General features: G+C 54.1%; 1 protein-coding gene across 3 annotated transcripts; it reads left to right on the plus strand.

Annotated features, from left to right (window-relative positions):
* The first annotated feature begins 250 nt into the window (after nt 1–250).
* Nucleotides 251–17,005, plus strand: ACKR1 (atypical chemokine receptor 1 (Duffy blood group)). Of its 3 annotated transcripts, XM_065574406.1 has the most exons (3): nt 251–440; nt 899–1,004; nt 14,190–17,005. In XM_065574406.1, the coding sequence occupies exons 2-3, from the start codon at nt 981–983 to the stop codon at nt 15,171–15,173; spliced, it is 1,008 nt and encodes a 335-aa protein (XP_065430478.1). In that variant the 5' UTR covers nt 251–440; nt 899–980; the 3' UTR covers nt 15,174–17,005. The 3 variants fall into 3 exon arrangements, with proteins under 3 accessions (XP_065430478.1, XP_005310905.2, XP_065430479.1); XM_005310848.4 differs by lacking the exon at nt 251–440 and having other exon boundaries at nt 487–1,004; XM_065574407.1 differs by lacking the exons at nt 251–440; nt 899–1,004 and adding an exon at nt 5,049–11,219 and having other exon boundaries at nt 11,292–17,005.
* Nucleotides 17,006–17,986: the final 981 nt, after the last annotated feature.

Below are 17,986 nucleotides of genomic sequence, written 5' to 3' on the forward strand. Positions count from 1 at the left end.
GGGGGAGATCTGGGCCTAGATCTGTACCATTTTGAAGCTGACCAGCAAAGGGATGAAGAGGGGGCTTATGCCTTTATGTCTCTTGTTTGATGATAAGGATTATGAAGGCCTTAGAATTTGTCTTTTTGTTTGGTTTTGTTTTTGACATGAGAAATGCAAATCTCATCTGCCCAGGCACATGAGAGATAGCAGCAGAGTGGGGAAGGGAGATGTAATCAGACTGTCTGACACACTTTGGGTTGAGTTTGCTTTTGTAGATGCCTGTGTAACTCAAATGACTAATACACACTTGGGAAAAGGAGGTCTGAGTTAAAAATCCAAACCCTGCCTCCCCCTTTGAGTAACGGGGAGGAAAAGCTCCTGATACACAGGTGAGCTCTGCTATGAGTCCTCCAGCCAAACCAGGGGAGCCCAGGATCACCAGTCCTGACATTTCTAAGGTAAGAAGCAAACAAACAGGCCAGAGAGGTGAGGGTGATGGTGGAATGGGAGGGCCGTGGGATTGGGAGGAACAGGGAAGGACAGGTGCCCACACCATGCGGGCCAGTGAACTGGACCCTGAAGGATGCCATGTGGGGTTGGCTGTAATCTGGCTGTTGGTTGGTGCTACGTGTAGTCTGAGATATGGAATTAGTCGGGTCAGGTCTCTGGCATGCATTTGTCTCAGGGCCTGGAACATGTACATGAGGCATCCAGACAGGAAGCCTGGAAGAGAGATGCATTCCTTGGCATTGGGGACCCTGCCAGGATATCCAGTAGATTGGACCCCTTCAGGAGTGTTTCCTGCGCAGAGGACTCCAGGCACTTACTGGCAGTGCGGCTCCCCCTGTTTCCTTTACTCCGGGGGTTTCACTGGAGCAGAAAGTTTGTTTTTAATATCCCAGCTCTTATCTTGTAGCAGCAGCCTGTCCCCTCCCCTTGGGCAGACAGACAAAGGCAGAGAGAGCTCTCCTGTACCAGCCACAACGCACGCGGACACCATGGGGAACTGCATCATCACTGTGGTGAGTCCCGGGGCTCCTTTGCCCACCTACACTGTCCTCCTAAATTAGATTTGCTTCCGTAGTGAAGGTGAAGGGCTGAGAGCAAAGGCAGAGTGCAGAGTGGTGCAGGTGTAACCCACACACCTTCTGGGTGTGGTGTTCTGTCCCATCTAGTGGCGCCAAGACCACTTAAAGAGAGAGTTAAATGAGTCTGCTCTACAGCCTTAGCTAACAGCCAGTTGGTTTTTAGCTCATGCGGTAGAAGCTCAGGCACTAAGCTCCAGAGTTCCCCAGTTCGATCCTGCCCGCCGACACAGACACATGCTGGGCTAACACTCCTCGCGCCTGAGCACAGCTGGTCAGGGCTTTCTGACAAAACAGGTTTTCATTGGAAGATGGTGAGTCCTGGAAACAGAGACTTTCCTCAGGAATGTCTTGGTTTCTGTGAAGCTGCCCAGGAAGGTTTCTCAGCTCAAGCAGGAATTTCTTGTCAAAGCCAGACAGGGCCTTGCCCCAGTCGCTGACAGCCCAGTGCTTCGGGCACTCCCCTGGCCCACATTTGAACCTGGGCTATAGGAGCCTCTCTCCAGCCTGGCTGTCTGCGCTGTTCTGCTTAAGTCAGGACTGACCCTGGGGTTAGGGTACTGAGGGGAGCCCCAGATTCAAGGCCCTGCGCCAAGCCAGGCAGCGCAGGGATGTGCTCCCAGGTCCCCCACACTCCAGCAGAGCAGCTGAACCTCTGGACTATTGGATATTTGAAGGCTGCTCTCGCTCGCTCTCTGGTTTTTCCAAGAAAACGTTGGCAGGGCTTGGTGTCCAGCTGGTGTGGAATGGGAAAAAAATTAAATCTTGACTTCCACTGGATGGGAAAGCATTTCCTACCCCAGCTCTCCTCCTGCCTCCCTCTCCACCTGCCAATGCCGGGGAGAGATTCCCTGTACCTATGGTTTGTGCCAGGCACTTTTCACTCACTCAGCTCCCTGCTCCAAGTGGGACAGAGACCCAAACCACGGAGCACGCCAGCTTCCCTTCAGGAAGGGGAAGGTACTGCAGGATTCCTTCCTTTAGGGAAAGTAACTCTAGAATCTCCTATTCAAGAGTCATTATTTCTGATGGCAATTTCCTCCAGTAAAGTGAGGAGACTCCGAGTTTGGGGAGAATGCAGGTGAGACAAAAATGAGTGACAGCTCTCCAAACATGGGACACTGGAGAGGGATGCTCCCTGCTTCCCTGGGCTTCCCATGCTTCTCAATCCCAATCCCCAGCCATCCCAGTCCTGGGCCACTCCTAAGCCGTTGGGAGTGGATTCTATGGGGATGAGCACCAACAATGATGGTTTGGGAGTTTATCCAGAGGCATCACCTTGTGGTTCCCCCTTCGTCCCATCCAGCACAGAAGCTCAGTGGGTTGCAGTATCATTTGTACTTGTGAATTGAGCCCAGGCAGCTGGCTGGGTACATCACAGATCCCTCAGTCCCTGCCTGATCTCCTGGTTACTGAGTGGTCATCATGTGGGGCAGACTGATTCTTGTCTGCAGAGATAGAGCTGGGAGCTGCTGTCACCGGCTTGAGACTGGCTTTTGCAACCAGCTGTGCCCAGCGTGGCTGGCTGGCTGGTATCATGGCTGCATGAGCCATGGCATCTGTGAAGCATCCAGCACCAAGCCTGCCTGGCAGCTTGGCTGCAGCCTTGTCCTGGGGCCCTGAGCCAGGCACTGACTGTGATTTGTGACCTTTGCACCAGGAAAATGGCTTTGTAAAAATGATGATCAAAGCATTAGTTCTGAAAACACTGCTTCCTGATGCTGCTGCTCCTGTGCCCTGGGGGACAGGCAGAGGGGCCATCTGGGCACAGGACTAGCTGCTTACCATGAAAGGGCATGTTCCTAGGCCCACACTCACCCCATCTCCAAGGCTGGCTTTGGTTCTGCCCCCCTTGCCTGAACGCCAGCGGGGTCCCAGTGTCACAGGCTGGACAGTTCTGCCCCCTGGAGCCAAGGACACAGCAAACAAGCCCCAGAGAGCCAGCTTGCTCTTCCCCAGGGTCCCTCCTTCCCCACCTGCTGCAGTTCCAGCCCATCCCCGATTCTCACTGGCATTTCCTCCACCCCATTATTATTCGCCCCTGTCTCTTGGCTGGCCCCGCCTCACTTTCCTCTCTGGCCCCACATTATCCCTGAGTCTCCGCTGAGCCTCCCCCATCCGTTCCTGACCCCAGGCCACCCTGGCTGTTCCCCACATTCTCCCTCTGCCCCATTTCACCCCTCCCCAGCCGCCAGAGTCCCCCCAACCCATCCCTTCCCCCTAAGCCCTCCTCCTCCATCCGTCCGTCTCTGCTGCCCTGTGCCGAGGACTCTCACCGGCTCTGTCTGCCCTGCAGCAGGGAGCGAGTCTCCCGGCTGGCCAGCAGGCTCATGCCAGCGGGGCACAAGCTGTGGGCAGCTGCTGCAGTGGAGACAAACGCAGTGACTGCCTGTGCAACGCCCATGCTGCAGAGCAGCGGCTTTCAACCTTCTTTCATTTGTGGACCCCTACAAAGTTTTGAATGGAGGCGCGCCCCCCTTTGGATATCGCAGACATAGTCTGCGCCCCCCAGGGGTCCGCGAGCCACAGCTTGGAAACCACTGTTGTAGAGGGCTAGGCCATGGCATCCTAGGAGTGCAGAGTGGACGAGCCCTCCAGAGCTCCTCTAGCCCAGCCCCCGGCGCTGCGGCAGGACCAAGTGACCCTGGACCATCCCTGACAGAGGTTTATCCAGCCTGTTGCTAAAAACCTCCTGTGAGGGGTCTCCCTTGGGAGTCTTTCCCAGAGTTTAACTCCCCTTAGTGTTAGAAAGTTTTTCCTAATATCTGACCTAAATCTCCCCTGTTGCAGACTTAGCCCATCGCTTCTTGACCTTCAGTGGCCATGGAGAATACTTGATCCCCCCCCGTCTCTATACCAGCCTTAGCATGTTTGAAGACTGTTATCAGGTCCCCCCTTAGCCTTCCTTTCTTAAGATTAAACATGCCCAGTTTTTGAACCTTTCCTCATACATTCGGTTTTCTGAACCTTTTCGCATTTTTGTTGCTTTCCTCTGCACCTTCTTCAGTTTCCATTTCTGCCTAAAATGTGGTGCCCAGAACTGAACACCATCCTCCAATGCCGAGTAGAGTGGGACAATGACCGCCCGTGTAATACAGGGCTGGTGGAAGGATGTTTCGTGCCCTAGGCGAAACTTCCACCTTGTGCCCCCTCCACCCCCCATCCCCGAGCCACCACCCTGAGGCACACCCCCCCCCGCAGCAGCTCCCCACCCCCCACCCTGAGGCACCGCCCCCCCGCCCCAGCTCACCCCTGCCCCGCCTCCTCCCTGAACACGCCGTGGCTGCTTCACTTCTCCCGCCTCCCAGGCTTGCAGCACCAATCAGTTTAGGCACTGCAAGCCTGGGAGGCGGGAGAAGTGAAGCAGCCACAGCGTGCTCGGGGAGGAGGTGTGGCAGGGGTGAGCTGGGGCGGGGAGTTCCCCTGCATGCCGCGCCCCCCCCCCCCCCGCCGGCGGCAACCGGGGCGGCCGAAGATCTGGCCGCTGCGGTCGCTGCCGAAGAAAATGGCGCCCCCCAAATCCTAGTGCTCTGGGTGACCGCCTAGGTCGCCTAAATGGTTGCACCGGTCCTGCTTACATACATCACTCCTGTTAATATGCCCCAGACTGATATTAGCCTTTTTTGCAGCTGCATCACATTATTGACTTGTTCGATTTGTGATCCACTATAACCCCAGATCCTTTTCAGCAGTACTATCACCTAGCCAATTAATCCCCATTTTGTAGTTGTGCATTTGATTTTTCCTTGCTAAGTGAAGTGCTTTGCATTGATCTTCGCTGAATTTCATCTGGTTGATTTCAGACCGATTCTCCAATTTGTGAAGGTCCTTTCAAATTCTACTCCTGATTTCCATAGTGCTTGCAACCCCTCCCAGCATCCTGTCATCTGCAAATTTTATAAGCACATCTTCCTCTCTAAGTCTCTAAGGTGCCACAAGTACTCCTATCCTCCTCTCCGTTATCCAAGTCATTAATGAAGATGGGGCAGCGCGCAGAGCCGCCTGGCCACGCCTCGCAGCCGGAGGGGAGACATGCTTCCAGGAGCTGCTTGCAGTAAGCACCGCCCGGAGCCTGCACCCCTGAGCCCCCCCCACCCGCCTGGAGCCTGCACCCCTGAGCCCCCCCCACCCGTGCCAATCCCCTCCCACAGCCCTGATCCCTCTCCCACCCTCCGAACCCCTCAATCCCAGCCTAGAGCCCCCTTTTGGACCCCAAGCACCTCATCCCCAGCCCCACCCCCAGCCAGAGCCCTCACACACACACCCTATGCCCCAACAGCTTGCCCCATCCCTGATCCCCCTCCTGCCCTCCAAACCCATTGGTCCCAGCCCAGAGCACCCTCCCGCACCCCAAGCCCCTCATCTCCAGCCCCACCCCAGAGCCTGCACCACCAGCCGGACTCCTCACACCCCTCCCCTATACCCCAACCCCCTGTCCCAGCCCTGATTCCCCTCCCACACTCGAAACCCCTCAGTCCCAGCCTGGAACTCCCTCCTGCACCCCAAACCCTCATCCCTGGCCCCACCCCAGAGCCCTCACCCCCCCGCACCCTAACCTGGAGCCCCTTCCCACACTCTGAACTCCTCATTTCTGGGCCCACCCCAGAGCCCGCACCCTCAACCGGAGCCCTCACCCCCTCCTGCACCCCTACCCCCAATTTTGTGAGCATTCATGGCCCGCCATACAATTTCCATACTCCGATGTGGCCCTCAGGCCAAAAAGTTTGCCCACCCCTGGCCTAGCTCCATCCTCTTTGGAACCCCCTTTCAGGTAGTTGAAGGCTGCTACCAAATCCTACCTTACTCTTCCCCTCTGCAGCCTAAATAAGCCAAGTTCCCTCAGCCTCTCCTCGTAAGTCATGTGCCCCAGCCCCCTAATCATTTTCTTTGCCCTCCGCTGGACTCTCTCCAATTTGTCCACATCCTTTCTGTAGTTGGGGGCCCAAAACTGGACGCAATACTCCAGGGGTGGCCTTTCCAGTGCCGAATAGAGGGGAATAATCACTTCCCTCAATCTGCTGGCAATGCTCCTACTAATGCAGCACAATATGCCATTAGCCTTCTTGGCAACAACCGCACACTGATGACTCATATCCAGCTTCTCGTCCACTGTAACCCCTAAGTCCTTTTCTGCAGAACTGCTGCCTAGCCACTCGGTCCCTAGTCTGTAGCAGTGCATGGGATTCTTCCATCCTAAGTGCAGGACTCTGCACTTGTCCTTGTTGAAACTCATCAGATTTCTTTTGGCCCAATCCTCCATGAGCTCTGGAAGGTAATTACTAATGGTTCTGAGATTGCTGCAGCTAGTTTGTTAAGTACCTTGTGATGAATTTCATCAGGCCCTGAATACAGCCAGTGCATCACAATATTTTTTAACCAGTTCTTGCCCTATTTTAGCTTGTGTTCCTTCCCCTTTCTTGTTAACAGTAATACTGTTGCATATCTGGTCACCATTAACCTTTTTAATGAAGCCTGAAAAAAAAAATTGGCATAAAACACCCCCAGCCATCTTGCTGTCCTCAGTTATTAGCTCTCCTTCCCTGCTAAGTAGAGCACCTCTGCTTTCTTTCATGTTTCTCTAGCTCCTACTGTATACAAAGAGGGCCTGCTGCGTCCCTGGGCCCCTGCGTTCCTGGGTGCCCCTTACACCTGGACCTGCTGCGTCTCTGGGCCCCCCTTACACCTGAACCCCCCTAGCCCGTGGGCCCCTTTTACACCTGGGTCTGTTGAGTCCATGAGCCCCCCAATTACACCTGGGCCCCCCTCATCCCTGGGCTCCCCTCACACCTGGGCCTGCCTTGTCCCTTCCCCGTCCTCTCCCCCTCCCCCCCTCCGCTTCCTCCTGGTCCCTCCCTCATTATGGCCTCCTCTGCTGAGAAACAGGAAGCCATGGGGAAGACTGAGGCCTGGCTCCCACACACAGCAGGCAGATCACTAGCAACTCGGTCAGGCCACCAGATTGGGCCCGTGATCCCCCAACAGCTGGATGCAGCATCAGCGCAGAGAGGCTGTTTTCAGGAATGGGTCCAGTTTGGACTTGTCTGAAGTGCTTTCGGTGGTGAGATCCCTGTCCTGGGCTCTCTAACACCCTGTATCCAGAGATACTCCAAACAGCCAAAGCCAGACCCAGTTCTGTGTGACCCCCGGCTGCCCTGCTCCCCACAGTGCCAGGCATTGCTGGCCCCCCCGTGCTTCACTGCCGAGCTGTTCTGTTCCTATCTCAAATGGCCTCAGCAATCCCGTCTGATGGGTGACGCCAAGTCGGGGCCACCTCTGAGGGGAATCTTCCTCTAGGATTTCACCACTGGCCGTTGGACTGAGCCCAGCATCCTGCCAAGGAGGGTTCACTTTGTGCTGGGAAATGAGGCCATTTGTTCCCACTGTGGATGATGAGAGGCCAGGCCATTGTTCTTGTCTTGTGTCACAGGTCATAAATCACAGGCCAATTAGGTAGAGACAAGGGGAACTCCTGATTGCATGGCTGCCTTCCTGCCTGCAGCCGGTTCTGCTGCAGCAGCTGGCCCTGTTAGGGCGGAAGGACCTGGGGAACTGGGTGGAGGAGGTGATTCCAGCTCCCAGGGGCTATGTCGAATCTCCACGCTAAGCGTTAACATTGTGAGGTGCCCAGAGAGCACAACACTGGCGATTTGTGCTGTAAGGAAATGGAATCTCCTGGCCGCACTCTATGACTGTCCACACAGCCTGCGCCACTGGAGTGCAGCGAAAGCCAGTTTGCTCCTAGATCCAAATTGCAACAGCACCATCTTCAGGTTTCACACTCTACAGTTAAAAAATCTTTCTAAAAACTAAGAAAATTATCAAACAAAAACTCTGTGACAATGGAGTTAAAGTTCTAGACAAACATCTTTTAAGTGAAAACACCACTCCTCACGCTCTACCGTACAGTAACACAAACTGGTGTTGAATTAGGGTTAAAAAACAAACTTCGCTGCCCCACTCAGTTGGTGATTAGATGGGCTCTAAGGTGATGTAGAGACCGGTGTCAATGACTGTCCATCACTGACTCGCGGAGGTTCCAGACCTTGTCACAAAACATCGGCTCAGTGAGACGGTCCCAGCTGCTGCCTGCCAGAGCTCAGCTTGCAATGGGATGTTAGGAGAGGCCATTTCTAGGCCTCATTTTGAAAGGGATTTATAGCTGTTACCTCCAGTCGAGTGTAGCCAAGAGACACCTTTTCCTCACCCAGCATCAGACGCCAGGTGATCACTGCTTGTTTCATGGTGTTTGTCTGCCCCTCCGTCCCTCACACCAGCTTCCCCCTCCCCTGGACTGTGCCAGCAGGTAAGCCCCCAGGCCCCTCTCCACCTGCCTCACACATAATGAATGTCACACTCAGATAACAAACTTGCTTAAGACACAGCGATGGTTGTAAATAAGCTCCATTAATTCTAAGCAGCCTGGCTACGAGACAGTGGCTATAATAATAAATGTTGGCAAAGAAGCTTTGTCTCCGTCACAGCTATAATTCTGCCTGGGGGCCAGCCTGGCCTCAGCCCACAAAGCAGTAGCCTTCTCCTGAACCCACCAGCTTTTCCAGTGTGGGCCGTCTCCCCCCACACACACACACAGCCCAGGGCCCATCCTCCAGCTCAGCCTCTCGTTAGGGGCACAAATGTCTTGCCTTAGACCAGAGATTCAACCCTCTCCCCGGCCCCCATCCCAGCTACCCAGCATGGCCCACTGGCTACAACATCTCACACTCCTGTCCACGTATGGCCTAGAAGCCCCAGCCTCTGCTCTGACCACAGAGACCTCTCCCACTCCGCCACTCTCATTAGACAGCCTGGAGACCTCCACACTGCCCCTTCCCTAGTCCAGATACAGGCCCTTGGCTGTCTCCCCCGAGCCCATTCCACACTTCTCCAGAGGGTGATGTTCAGAGGTGAGGTGCGAGGGGCTGTGACTTAGACTCCCATGCCCTCAGCTCCTCACTGTGGCACTGAATGGGTGTAAATGCGGGCAGAACTCAGGTTACCAAAGAGCAAGTATGAAGAATCAGGATGGGGGCAGGGAGAGTAACAGGGTCCTATATAAGACAAAGCCCCTTATATCCAGACATCTGGTCACCCTACGCAGAAAACAGCTCCTCGCATTGACTCAGGCACCATCCGACCTTCTTACCAAGGAGAAAAGGGGACTCAGCTGGGGTAGGTCACAATGCAAGCTGGTTAGATTGAGAGGGCCATGGTCAGAGGTGATATGGAAGCAGAGGGGCATGGGAGTAGCAGGCTAGGAGTTGGGGTGACATGCTGAAGGGGCTGAGAGAAAGGGTAAGTTACATCAGACTGGATTCGTCTTTGAACTTGGCCCAGTGCCTACATGTGGTCTAGATGGGACACACAGCTCAGTGCTGCCAAAAACCCCAGTCCAAAAGCATAACACTGCGGTGATTAATCAAACAGCAGGTACTAGGATGTGTGACTGCACCTTTCAAGCCAGGACTGCCCATGTCCACACAAACACAATTATTTTGTGTGAATATTGCAGGAGAAAATTGAATGCAAAGGCGACTATAAACAGCCAATAAACCTGGCTCCTAGTGATTGAATGCAAAGGCGACTATAAACAGCCAATAAATCTGGCTCCTAGTGGTTTATGTCTTGCTGTCTCTGCAGAGAGGAGTTTTTGAATGCGGGGTCCATATATGCAGCTAGGGGGAAAAGTGTCTGTGGAAAAGGGGATAGGAAAAGGGTCAGCCTGGCCTGAAACTGAAGACCTGGGAGCATCCCAGTGGACTGGCACAAAAGCCAGTGAGAAGGACACACTGAGAGGACAGGGATTTGTGACCTTATGGAGGCCAAAAGGAACCAGAGACAGAAGCTGTGTGAGAGTGAGACAAATAGGAGGACTTCCTCCTGGCGCGGCAGTCTGTGAGAGACCTAGAGTGATGGCGCTGCAGGGCCAGGTGGGACATTTCAGGGGGGCCCATGGGGGCTCCTTCAGGCAGGCTCCCAAGTAGGGTGACCAGACAGCAAATGTGAACAATCGGGACGGGGGTGGGGCTAATAGGAGCCTATATAAGAAAAAGACTCAAAAATCGGGACTGTCCCTATAAAATCGGGACATTTGGTCACCCTACCCCTAAGCGATGTGGCTTCGTACAGAGAAACGTCTCGCTATGAAACAACCCTGTGTTTGAATCTGAGTGGGACAGCCAGGTAAATGGGGCATAACTGAGGAGGCACCAGGAGTCGAACTCCACCCCATGGCAGCTGGAATCAGACTCTCGCGGTGTTGCCAATTCCACATAGCAGGAAGTCACCAGACAAACCCTGAAAAGTTGCTAGATGTAGCTGTTTAAGCACTCAAAAGGAGACAAAAGTATCACTAAACAAAATGTCCAGAGAATTCAACAGAGAATATATATATATATATATGTGCCCTGGCGAGTATAGTCATAAAATCATTCACAAGCAGATCAATAGTGTTAACAAAATCCATTCCGTGCTCTTCTTACTACATTCTGCCGTACACCAAGTCAATGTCATCATGTCTCAATTAAGCATGTCCTCAGAAGGAATTGCATTCCAGGGCTTCTTGGGCTGAGATCACTGGAATCTGCAGGCAAGGAAAATAAGTTTGTGGAGGCTAATTAAATACTTTGCTAAAGCCAGGTGCACTTTGGAAAGAGCAGCACATTAGCCAGAGCTTGTTTTTACCCAAATGTTCTTTCTCTCTGCTCCGTAGTAGGTAGCACACCCTGTCAGGCAGGGAAAGCTGGCTAATGAAGCGGGCTGGGCGGGCAAGGCAGGTTAGCTGGCGAGGAGAGCCGCACGGATGGAAGGTGGGGTGGAGTGAGACAGGGCCATGTGCCCCAATGGGATGGGGGGCACCGTGCCTCCAGGGATGAAGCCCTTACTACAGGATCTGAATGTCACTGTAATTAGCAGTGAAAGTCGCTAGATTTGTCACTGGTCACTTTGACACTTATTTTCTTGCTAGGGAAACCAAAAAGTCGCTAAATCTAGTGACAAAGTTGCTAAGTTGGCAACACTCAGATGTGGCAAATGGGTGTGAGGAGGCTCCCTCTGAGCCATCAGTGCAGAACTTGGTCAGAGACCAAGACATAGGAGCGCAGCCTTTCAAACTCCTTGTCCAAACACAATGGCGCAAGCCAGAGGGTTCCACAGGCTGGACTGTGCAACACTTATTGCTCACACGTATGACCAGAGTGCTTGCCAGCAGCAGGAAGTGTTGCACAGTCTCCGTGTCTGGGTGACCAACAACCTGCTCAATGGAGCAGAGATCTCCGGGACAGAGCAGGGATCTCTGGGATGGAGCAGGGATCTCCGGGACAGAGCAGGGATCTCCATGGTGCACCTTGTAAAGTAGAGTTTGTTGGGAATATTCTGGTGCAATGATTTTCTGACAGAAATATGCAGTTTCCTCAAAAATTGAAATTCTTCGCAGGAAAATGTTGATTGTACTGAAAATTTTCAATTTTCTGTCAAGTAAACTGAAATACGACAGTTCATTGCAGGTCATTCCAAGCCAAATTGGAAAGTTTCATTGATTTAAATGGCCCATTAAACTGTTTCCCTCTGTCACGTTGCCTTATGGGTAGGGCCCTACCAAATTCACGGCCATGAAAAACGCGCCACAGACTGTGAAATCTGGTCTCCCCCGTGAAATCTGGTGTCCCCTGTGAAATGTGGTCTTTTGTGTGATTTCATGGGGGACACCAGCATTTCTCAAATTGGGGGTCCTGACCTAAAAGGGAGTTGCAGGCAGGTCATAAGGTTATTTTGGGGGGGGCACGGTATTGCAACCCTTACTTCTGCATTGCATTCAGAGCTGGGTGGCTGGAGAGTGGCAGCTGTTGGCTGGGTGCCCAGCTCTGAAGGCAGCATCCTGGTAGCAGCAGTGCAGACGTATGAGTGGCAATACCATACCAGGCCACCCTTACGTCTGCACTGCTGCCTTCAGAGCTGGGCGGCCAGAGAGTGGTGGCTGCTGACTGAGGGCTTACAATATTTTAATTTTTAAAAAGGAGGACACTCCATGGGGCCCCGGCCCCGCCCCAACTCTGCCCCAGCCCCGCCCCCAGCCCCGCCCCAACTCTGCCCCCTCCCCTGAACGCTCCGCCCCCTGCTCCTCCCCCTCCCCTGCTTCCTGCGAATCAAATGTTCCCGGGAAGCCTGAAACAGGGAGGCAGCAGGTAAGCTGGGGCTGGGGCGGGGTGCGGCGCGGCCCAGTCCGGCCCCCCTGGCTGAGCGGCTCCCTCCGGTGGCCGGCCGGCCCAGGCCAAGAGGCTCTGGCCCCGGCGTCTCCTGCCCGGCTCGGCTCGCGCCCTGGGGCACCGGCCCCTGGCCAAGTGCCCGCATCCCCGGCCCCGGCCGAGCACCACGTCGGCCCCGGCCCTGGCCCCGGCCGAGCACCGCGCCTCCGGTCCTGGCTGAGCACCGCGCCCCCAGCTCCAGCCCCGGCCCGGCCCCCGGCCCAGCACCACGCCGGCCCCCGGCCCGGCCCCCGGCCCAGCACTGCGCTGGCCCCAGCCCCAGCTCCGGCCCTGGCCGAGTACCGCGCTGGCTCCGGCCCCGGCCCAGCACCGAGCCATCCCCCGGCCCGGCCCCCGGCCCAGCACCCCTGGCCCCAGCCCCTGCCAAGCACCGCCGGCCCCGGCCCGGCCCCGCACTGCCGGCTCCAGCCCCAGCGGCCCCGGCCGAGCACCGGGCCCTCCCTCCCTATTTTCCCGGACATGTCCAGCTTTTTGGGATTTCCCCTCGGACGGGGATTTGAGGCCCAAAAAGCCGGACATGTCCGGGAAAACCTGGACGTATGGTAACCCTAAGCAGCGCAGAAGTAAGGGTGGCAATACCATACCATGCCATCCTTTCTTCTGCGCTGCTGCTGGCGGCAGCTCTGCCTTCAGAGCTGGGCTCCAGGCCAGTAGCCGCCACTCTCCAGCTGCCCAGCAGCAGTGCAGAAGTAAAGGTAGCAGTACTGCAAACCCCCCCTACAATAACCTTGCAATCCCCCCCCCACACACACACACACAACTCGTTTTTGGGTCAGGACCCCTACAATTACAACACTGTGAAATTTCAGATTTAAATAGCTGAAATCATGAAATTTATTATTTTAAAAATCCTATGAACGTGAAATTGACCAAAATGAACCGTGAATTTGGTAGGGCCCTACTTATGGGAGCTGTAGTCCTGGCCCCCATTCTCTTCTATGAGCCAGGCTCCCTGGAGGACTACATTGCTCATAAGGCAATCTGACTGAGCTGCACAGTGCATCATGGGAATCACATGATTCAGGTTCATTATGGGAAATGTAGTTGGGTCAAGGGAGAACAGCAGTATCAGACTGCTGAACTTAACTCCCATAATGCAATGTGTCACTATGGGAAAATGCAGTTTAATGTTGCAATGAAGCGTTTTGATTTCAGGAATATTGCATTGTTTCATTTTGACTGGATATGTTGAAAGAAAACATTGCCACATTTTGGAACTGAAATTTTTCAGAAAGTCTGTTCCATGGAAAATTTCATCATTTTTGCCTCATTTGAGGTTGTGGGGAATGTGGGGATGTTGGAATTTTCCACGGGATGGACATTCCAAATTTTGCTCACACATGCATTTCATACCAACCCCTTGTTCTTGTGCCCCAGTAGTTCCTGCTCCTTTCCCTAAAGTGAGCCTGAAGGTGGAGGGGCCTGGTACTGCATCAGTAAGCTCACCTGAGCAGAGCCATCACCCAGCAAAAGGCACCACCCAACTCAGCAGCACAACCCTGCCCAAGGCCTACAGCCACATGCCCCAATAAACTCTGGGGAGGGGCGGGGGGGGGGAAAGAAAAAGTAATCCCTACTCAACTCCCATGCTGGCCTCATGTGGTGTCCCAAGAATGACACCTCCCTCCAGCACCCGGCGTATAAACCCTGGTATCCACAGAACTGCCTGGAGTCCAGAGAACCCCATCCTCCAATACCCAATAGGTGAATTCCTGGGGCTTGCATCGGGACCTGGTGGCCAAGGAATGCACCCCCATCACCCTGTGAGTGAACCCCTGGGGCACACAGTGCCGCCCAGTGGTCAAGGAATACTTGCTGGGTGGGACACAGGGCTGAACTACCTGATGTTTCTCTTTTCCAGTCCAGCCGCCTGGAACTGAACACAAGCGATTACAGCTTTGAGAACATGACGGCGAATTACTCCTACGACTATGACACTAATGACATCTTGGCCGCTGCACCCTGCCAGAGTGGCTACTGTTCATTCTTTCGCAGTCATGCCTTCAACTTCCTGGCTGTAGTCTGTGCCCTGGGCCTGTTGAGTAACCTGGCCCTGGTGGTGGCCTTGGCCAACTGCTGGGGTCTTTGGGGCTGGCCCCTTGGCAGAGCCTCCCTGTTCCAGCTGACGGTTGGCACCACCATCTTCACAGCCATGCTGCCATTTTTTGCTGCAGGCATCAGCCAAGGTTGGGTCATTGGTGACGGGCTCTGCAAGGTGGCGTACATGCTGTGGTATGGGAGCCTCTTTGCTGAAGGGCTGCTGGTAGCTGCCGGTGCATGCAGTGCCATGTGGGACAAATGGGTTCCCAGCCGGCACCACTGGTGCATGGCTGTGGCTCTCTGGGTGGCAGCTATCCTCCTGGCAGTGCCAGCTGCCTTGCTGAGTGGGACGGAGGGGCACCCGCAGGAGCTGTGTATGATGAGGGACAAGCACTGGTGGCACCTGGCCCACGTCACATCCTGCCTGGCTGTTTTCATTCTGCTCCCTGCCGCACTGGGCGTGGCCAAGGCAATGCTGACATGGCGCAAGAGTGACTGTCAGCTGCGGGTCGGGGTGACGTGTCTGTTCTTCCTTCTCTGGGTGCTGTATGGGACAGCTCTGCTCCTGGACTCACTGGTGCGGAGGCAGCTGCTCGATGCCAGCTGCCATTTCTATGAGTTTCTTGACTTCTTCCTGGGGCTGTCAGAGGGCCTCGGCGTGCTGCACTGCTGCCTGGGGCCCCTGCTGCTTCTCGGGGCAGGGCTGTATCACCGAAGGACCCATGCTGACCCAGGCCCCCTCCGAGTGCCAGCACAGCATGTGCCAGGGCTAGAATTGCCAATCCCAAATGTTCAAAAAGCATGAGTCAGGCTCACCAAAAATCACGAGATTGGCTTTAAAATCCTGCGAGTCTGTAAATAATATTGGGGTGCTTTTGATTTGCTTTCTGCTTTTTGAACCTCTGGTGTGCATGGGGGTCACATTTTAACGCTTTCTCTACAGCCATGAGGGCCAGAAACTGACTTTTTCTTTAAGAATAAAGGCTGAAGTCATCACATCTCCACTTGGCTCCAGGAGCTGGGGCTTTCAGGAAAACAATAATTATCATGAGACTCATGAAAAACTCATGAGAGTTGGCAACACAGGGGACAGGGCTGCCTGGGTACCCTCCAGCTGGTGCTCTGCATGTCCATATAGGCGCCCGTGCACAGCGGGGCTGCTCTCACGTGGGCTGGGCTGACTCGAGAGGAGTCACCGGAGCATAGGGAGCTCGAGTTAACTGTGCCCTGAAGACAAACCCTGAATCTCAACCTGGCCAAAACAGAACACTTAACCTGTCCCCCAAGCCCTCCCAGCACCCTGCTCTCTCGGTCCCCTGCCATCGCCATCACACCCATAACCTGGGTATTGCCTTTGACTTGTCCCTCTCTCTAGACATCCATGCTGTGTCTGGATCATATCTCTCCTTCCAGCCTGGTGTGTCTAAAACCCAGCCTGTCGTTTGGCCACACAGCTGTGTCTCTGGCCCAGGCCCTCATCGTCTCTCACCTTCATGACCACATCCTCCTCCTCCTCTCTGGTCTTGACAAACCCCATCTTCCCCCCTTAAACCCTTTCGAAAAGCTACTGCCAGATCATTGCCTAGCTCATTGGGCTCAGCGGGTCACCCCCCTGTGCCTCCCTATGCTGGTCCCCCCTCCTCCACGGCACTGAACACAAACAACATGTCAGCCCTTCCCAGCTATGGCCTGCCCAACTAACTCTTCTTTTAGATGGCACTGAGCCATCACCATTCCCCCTTCCCCCTAGTAATGATGCAGCCTTCAGCACCCATCAGTTAGCTCATCCCAGAAGCACCTTCTCACTCCCTCCCCCACCTGCCCTTATGCCATGGACAAGCAAAACCACCATGTTCTCAGCCTTAAACCTCTCCAAGCCCCAGCTAGGCCTGCTGCCTACAAAAGGCTGGATGGTGGCTGCTGGGCTGTGACTACTGCGCAGTCCCTGTTCCCTGTGCTCCCGGGTCTGTCTGTGTAACCTCTGTGACACTCTGTACCTCGGGGGGAACACCCAGCACCCCCATGTTCATCCTTATGATATGATTGTGTGGTATCCAATGCAAAGTTTGTCATGTCGGGTGTCTTCGGAAGGTTCATGATGTACTGAATAATTAATATTACAGTAATGTTATAGGTTGTAATTTCATGTATATTGTTATGAGGCTGAAAATGTATCCTCATGGTTTAAAGAAAGCCCAGGGAAAAACTCTCTAAGAGCAGAGGGGCAGTTTACACCTCATCAAGGCATGTATGGGACAAACCCAGCCCAGCCTCACAGGAATAAAGGACGCTGACCTAGGCAGCAACAAAAGAATCTGATAGACTTTTGAGTGAGTCACTCGCTTTCCTTTGGTCAGTTTGGGACTGGGATGAGGTAATGCTCACCTGACTCTGAAGGGGGGGCAAAGCCAAGAGGGAAGAAAGGACATGATAAAAGGGAGAGACGTTTGCCATGCTCTCTCTTCCACCTCCGTCTACAGACACCACACCAAGCAACTGAAGGACATTGAAAGTGTTAAGATCAGATTAGAATGCGATTTGCTTTTATTTCATTTGACCAAATCCGACTTGTTATGTTTTGACTTATAATCACTTAAAATCGATCTTTATAGTTAATAAATCTGTTTGTTTATTCTACCTGGAGCAGTGAGTTTGGTTTGAAGCGTGTCAGAGACTCCCCTTGGGATAACAAGCCTGGTACATATCAATTTCTTTGTTAAATTGATGAACTCATATAAGTTTGCAGCATCCAGTGGGCATAACTGGACACTGCAAGACGGAGGTTCCTTGGGTTGTCTGGGACCAGAGATATTGGCTAGTGTTATTCGGTTTCACTATCAAAGGAGCAGCTTAAATGCCAGAGGCTGTGCGTGAACAGCCCAGGAGTGGGGGTTCTGACAGCAGAGCGGGGTAAGGCTGGCTCCCAGAGTCAAGGTTTGGAGTGACCTAGCAGGTAGGAGTGACCTAGCAGCTGTCTGTCTCTGGCCACTGCTGGGAGAGGGAGGCTCCCATTTCAGTTTTGTTTGATGGCACACACTGAAGTATTGTGATGCCAGGGGCTGGGGCGCCATCCGGAGGGAATCCAGAGCAGTGCAATGCCCTCTCTTTCTCCTGGCAACCTATCCTCCAGAATGATCCGGTGTCTGGGAAGCCAACACTGGCCTCACAGAAAGACACTTCCGAAGCTCAATCTGTTTAGCTCGTCAAGGAGACGGTGAAGGGGTGGCAGGATCACACTCAGTGGTAGAGGGCTCTTCAGTCTGGCAGACAAAAGCGGAGCAATATCGCATGGATGGAAGCTGAAGCCAGACAAAATCAGACCAGAAATAAGGTGCAAAGTGTTAAGGGTGAGGGTCATTAACCATCCGGGCAACTGACCCGGGATGTGGTGGTTTCTCCATCACTCGGAGTCTATAAATGGAGATTGGGTGGCACTGTGTAAACAGCCCAGCCCAGGCTCCAGTGACAGGCAGGGCTCTGGATTCCCTGGGTGAGTGTCTCTGGGCTGTGCACGGCAGGAGGTCAGACAGGGGTGAGCGGAACGGGCCCTTCTGGCCCTACTTGCCACGGGTCTACAAAGGCGTCTGAGGGCCGCACTGGGGAATTGTCCTGCTCCTG

This window comes from Chrysemys picta, chromosome 20 (assembly GCF_011386835.1).
Source record: "Chrysemys picta bellii isolate R12L10 chromosome 20, ASM1138683v2, whole genome shotgun sequence".
Classification (NCBI taxonomy): Eukaryota; Metazoa; Chordata; order Testudines; family Emydidae; genus Chrysemys; species Chrysemys picta.

Excerpts from the sequence above, each read along its gene's own strand:
- ACKR1 (XM_005310848.4), top strand. The coding sequence starts at position 537 with ATGCGGGCCAGTGAACTGGACCCTGAAGGATGCCATGTGGGGTTGGCT. Across the intron at positions 1,005-14,189 it reads GGAACTGCATCATCACTGTG|TCCAGCCGCCTGGAACTGAA; the intron begins GTGAGTCCCGGG and ends TCTCTTTTCCAG.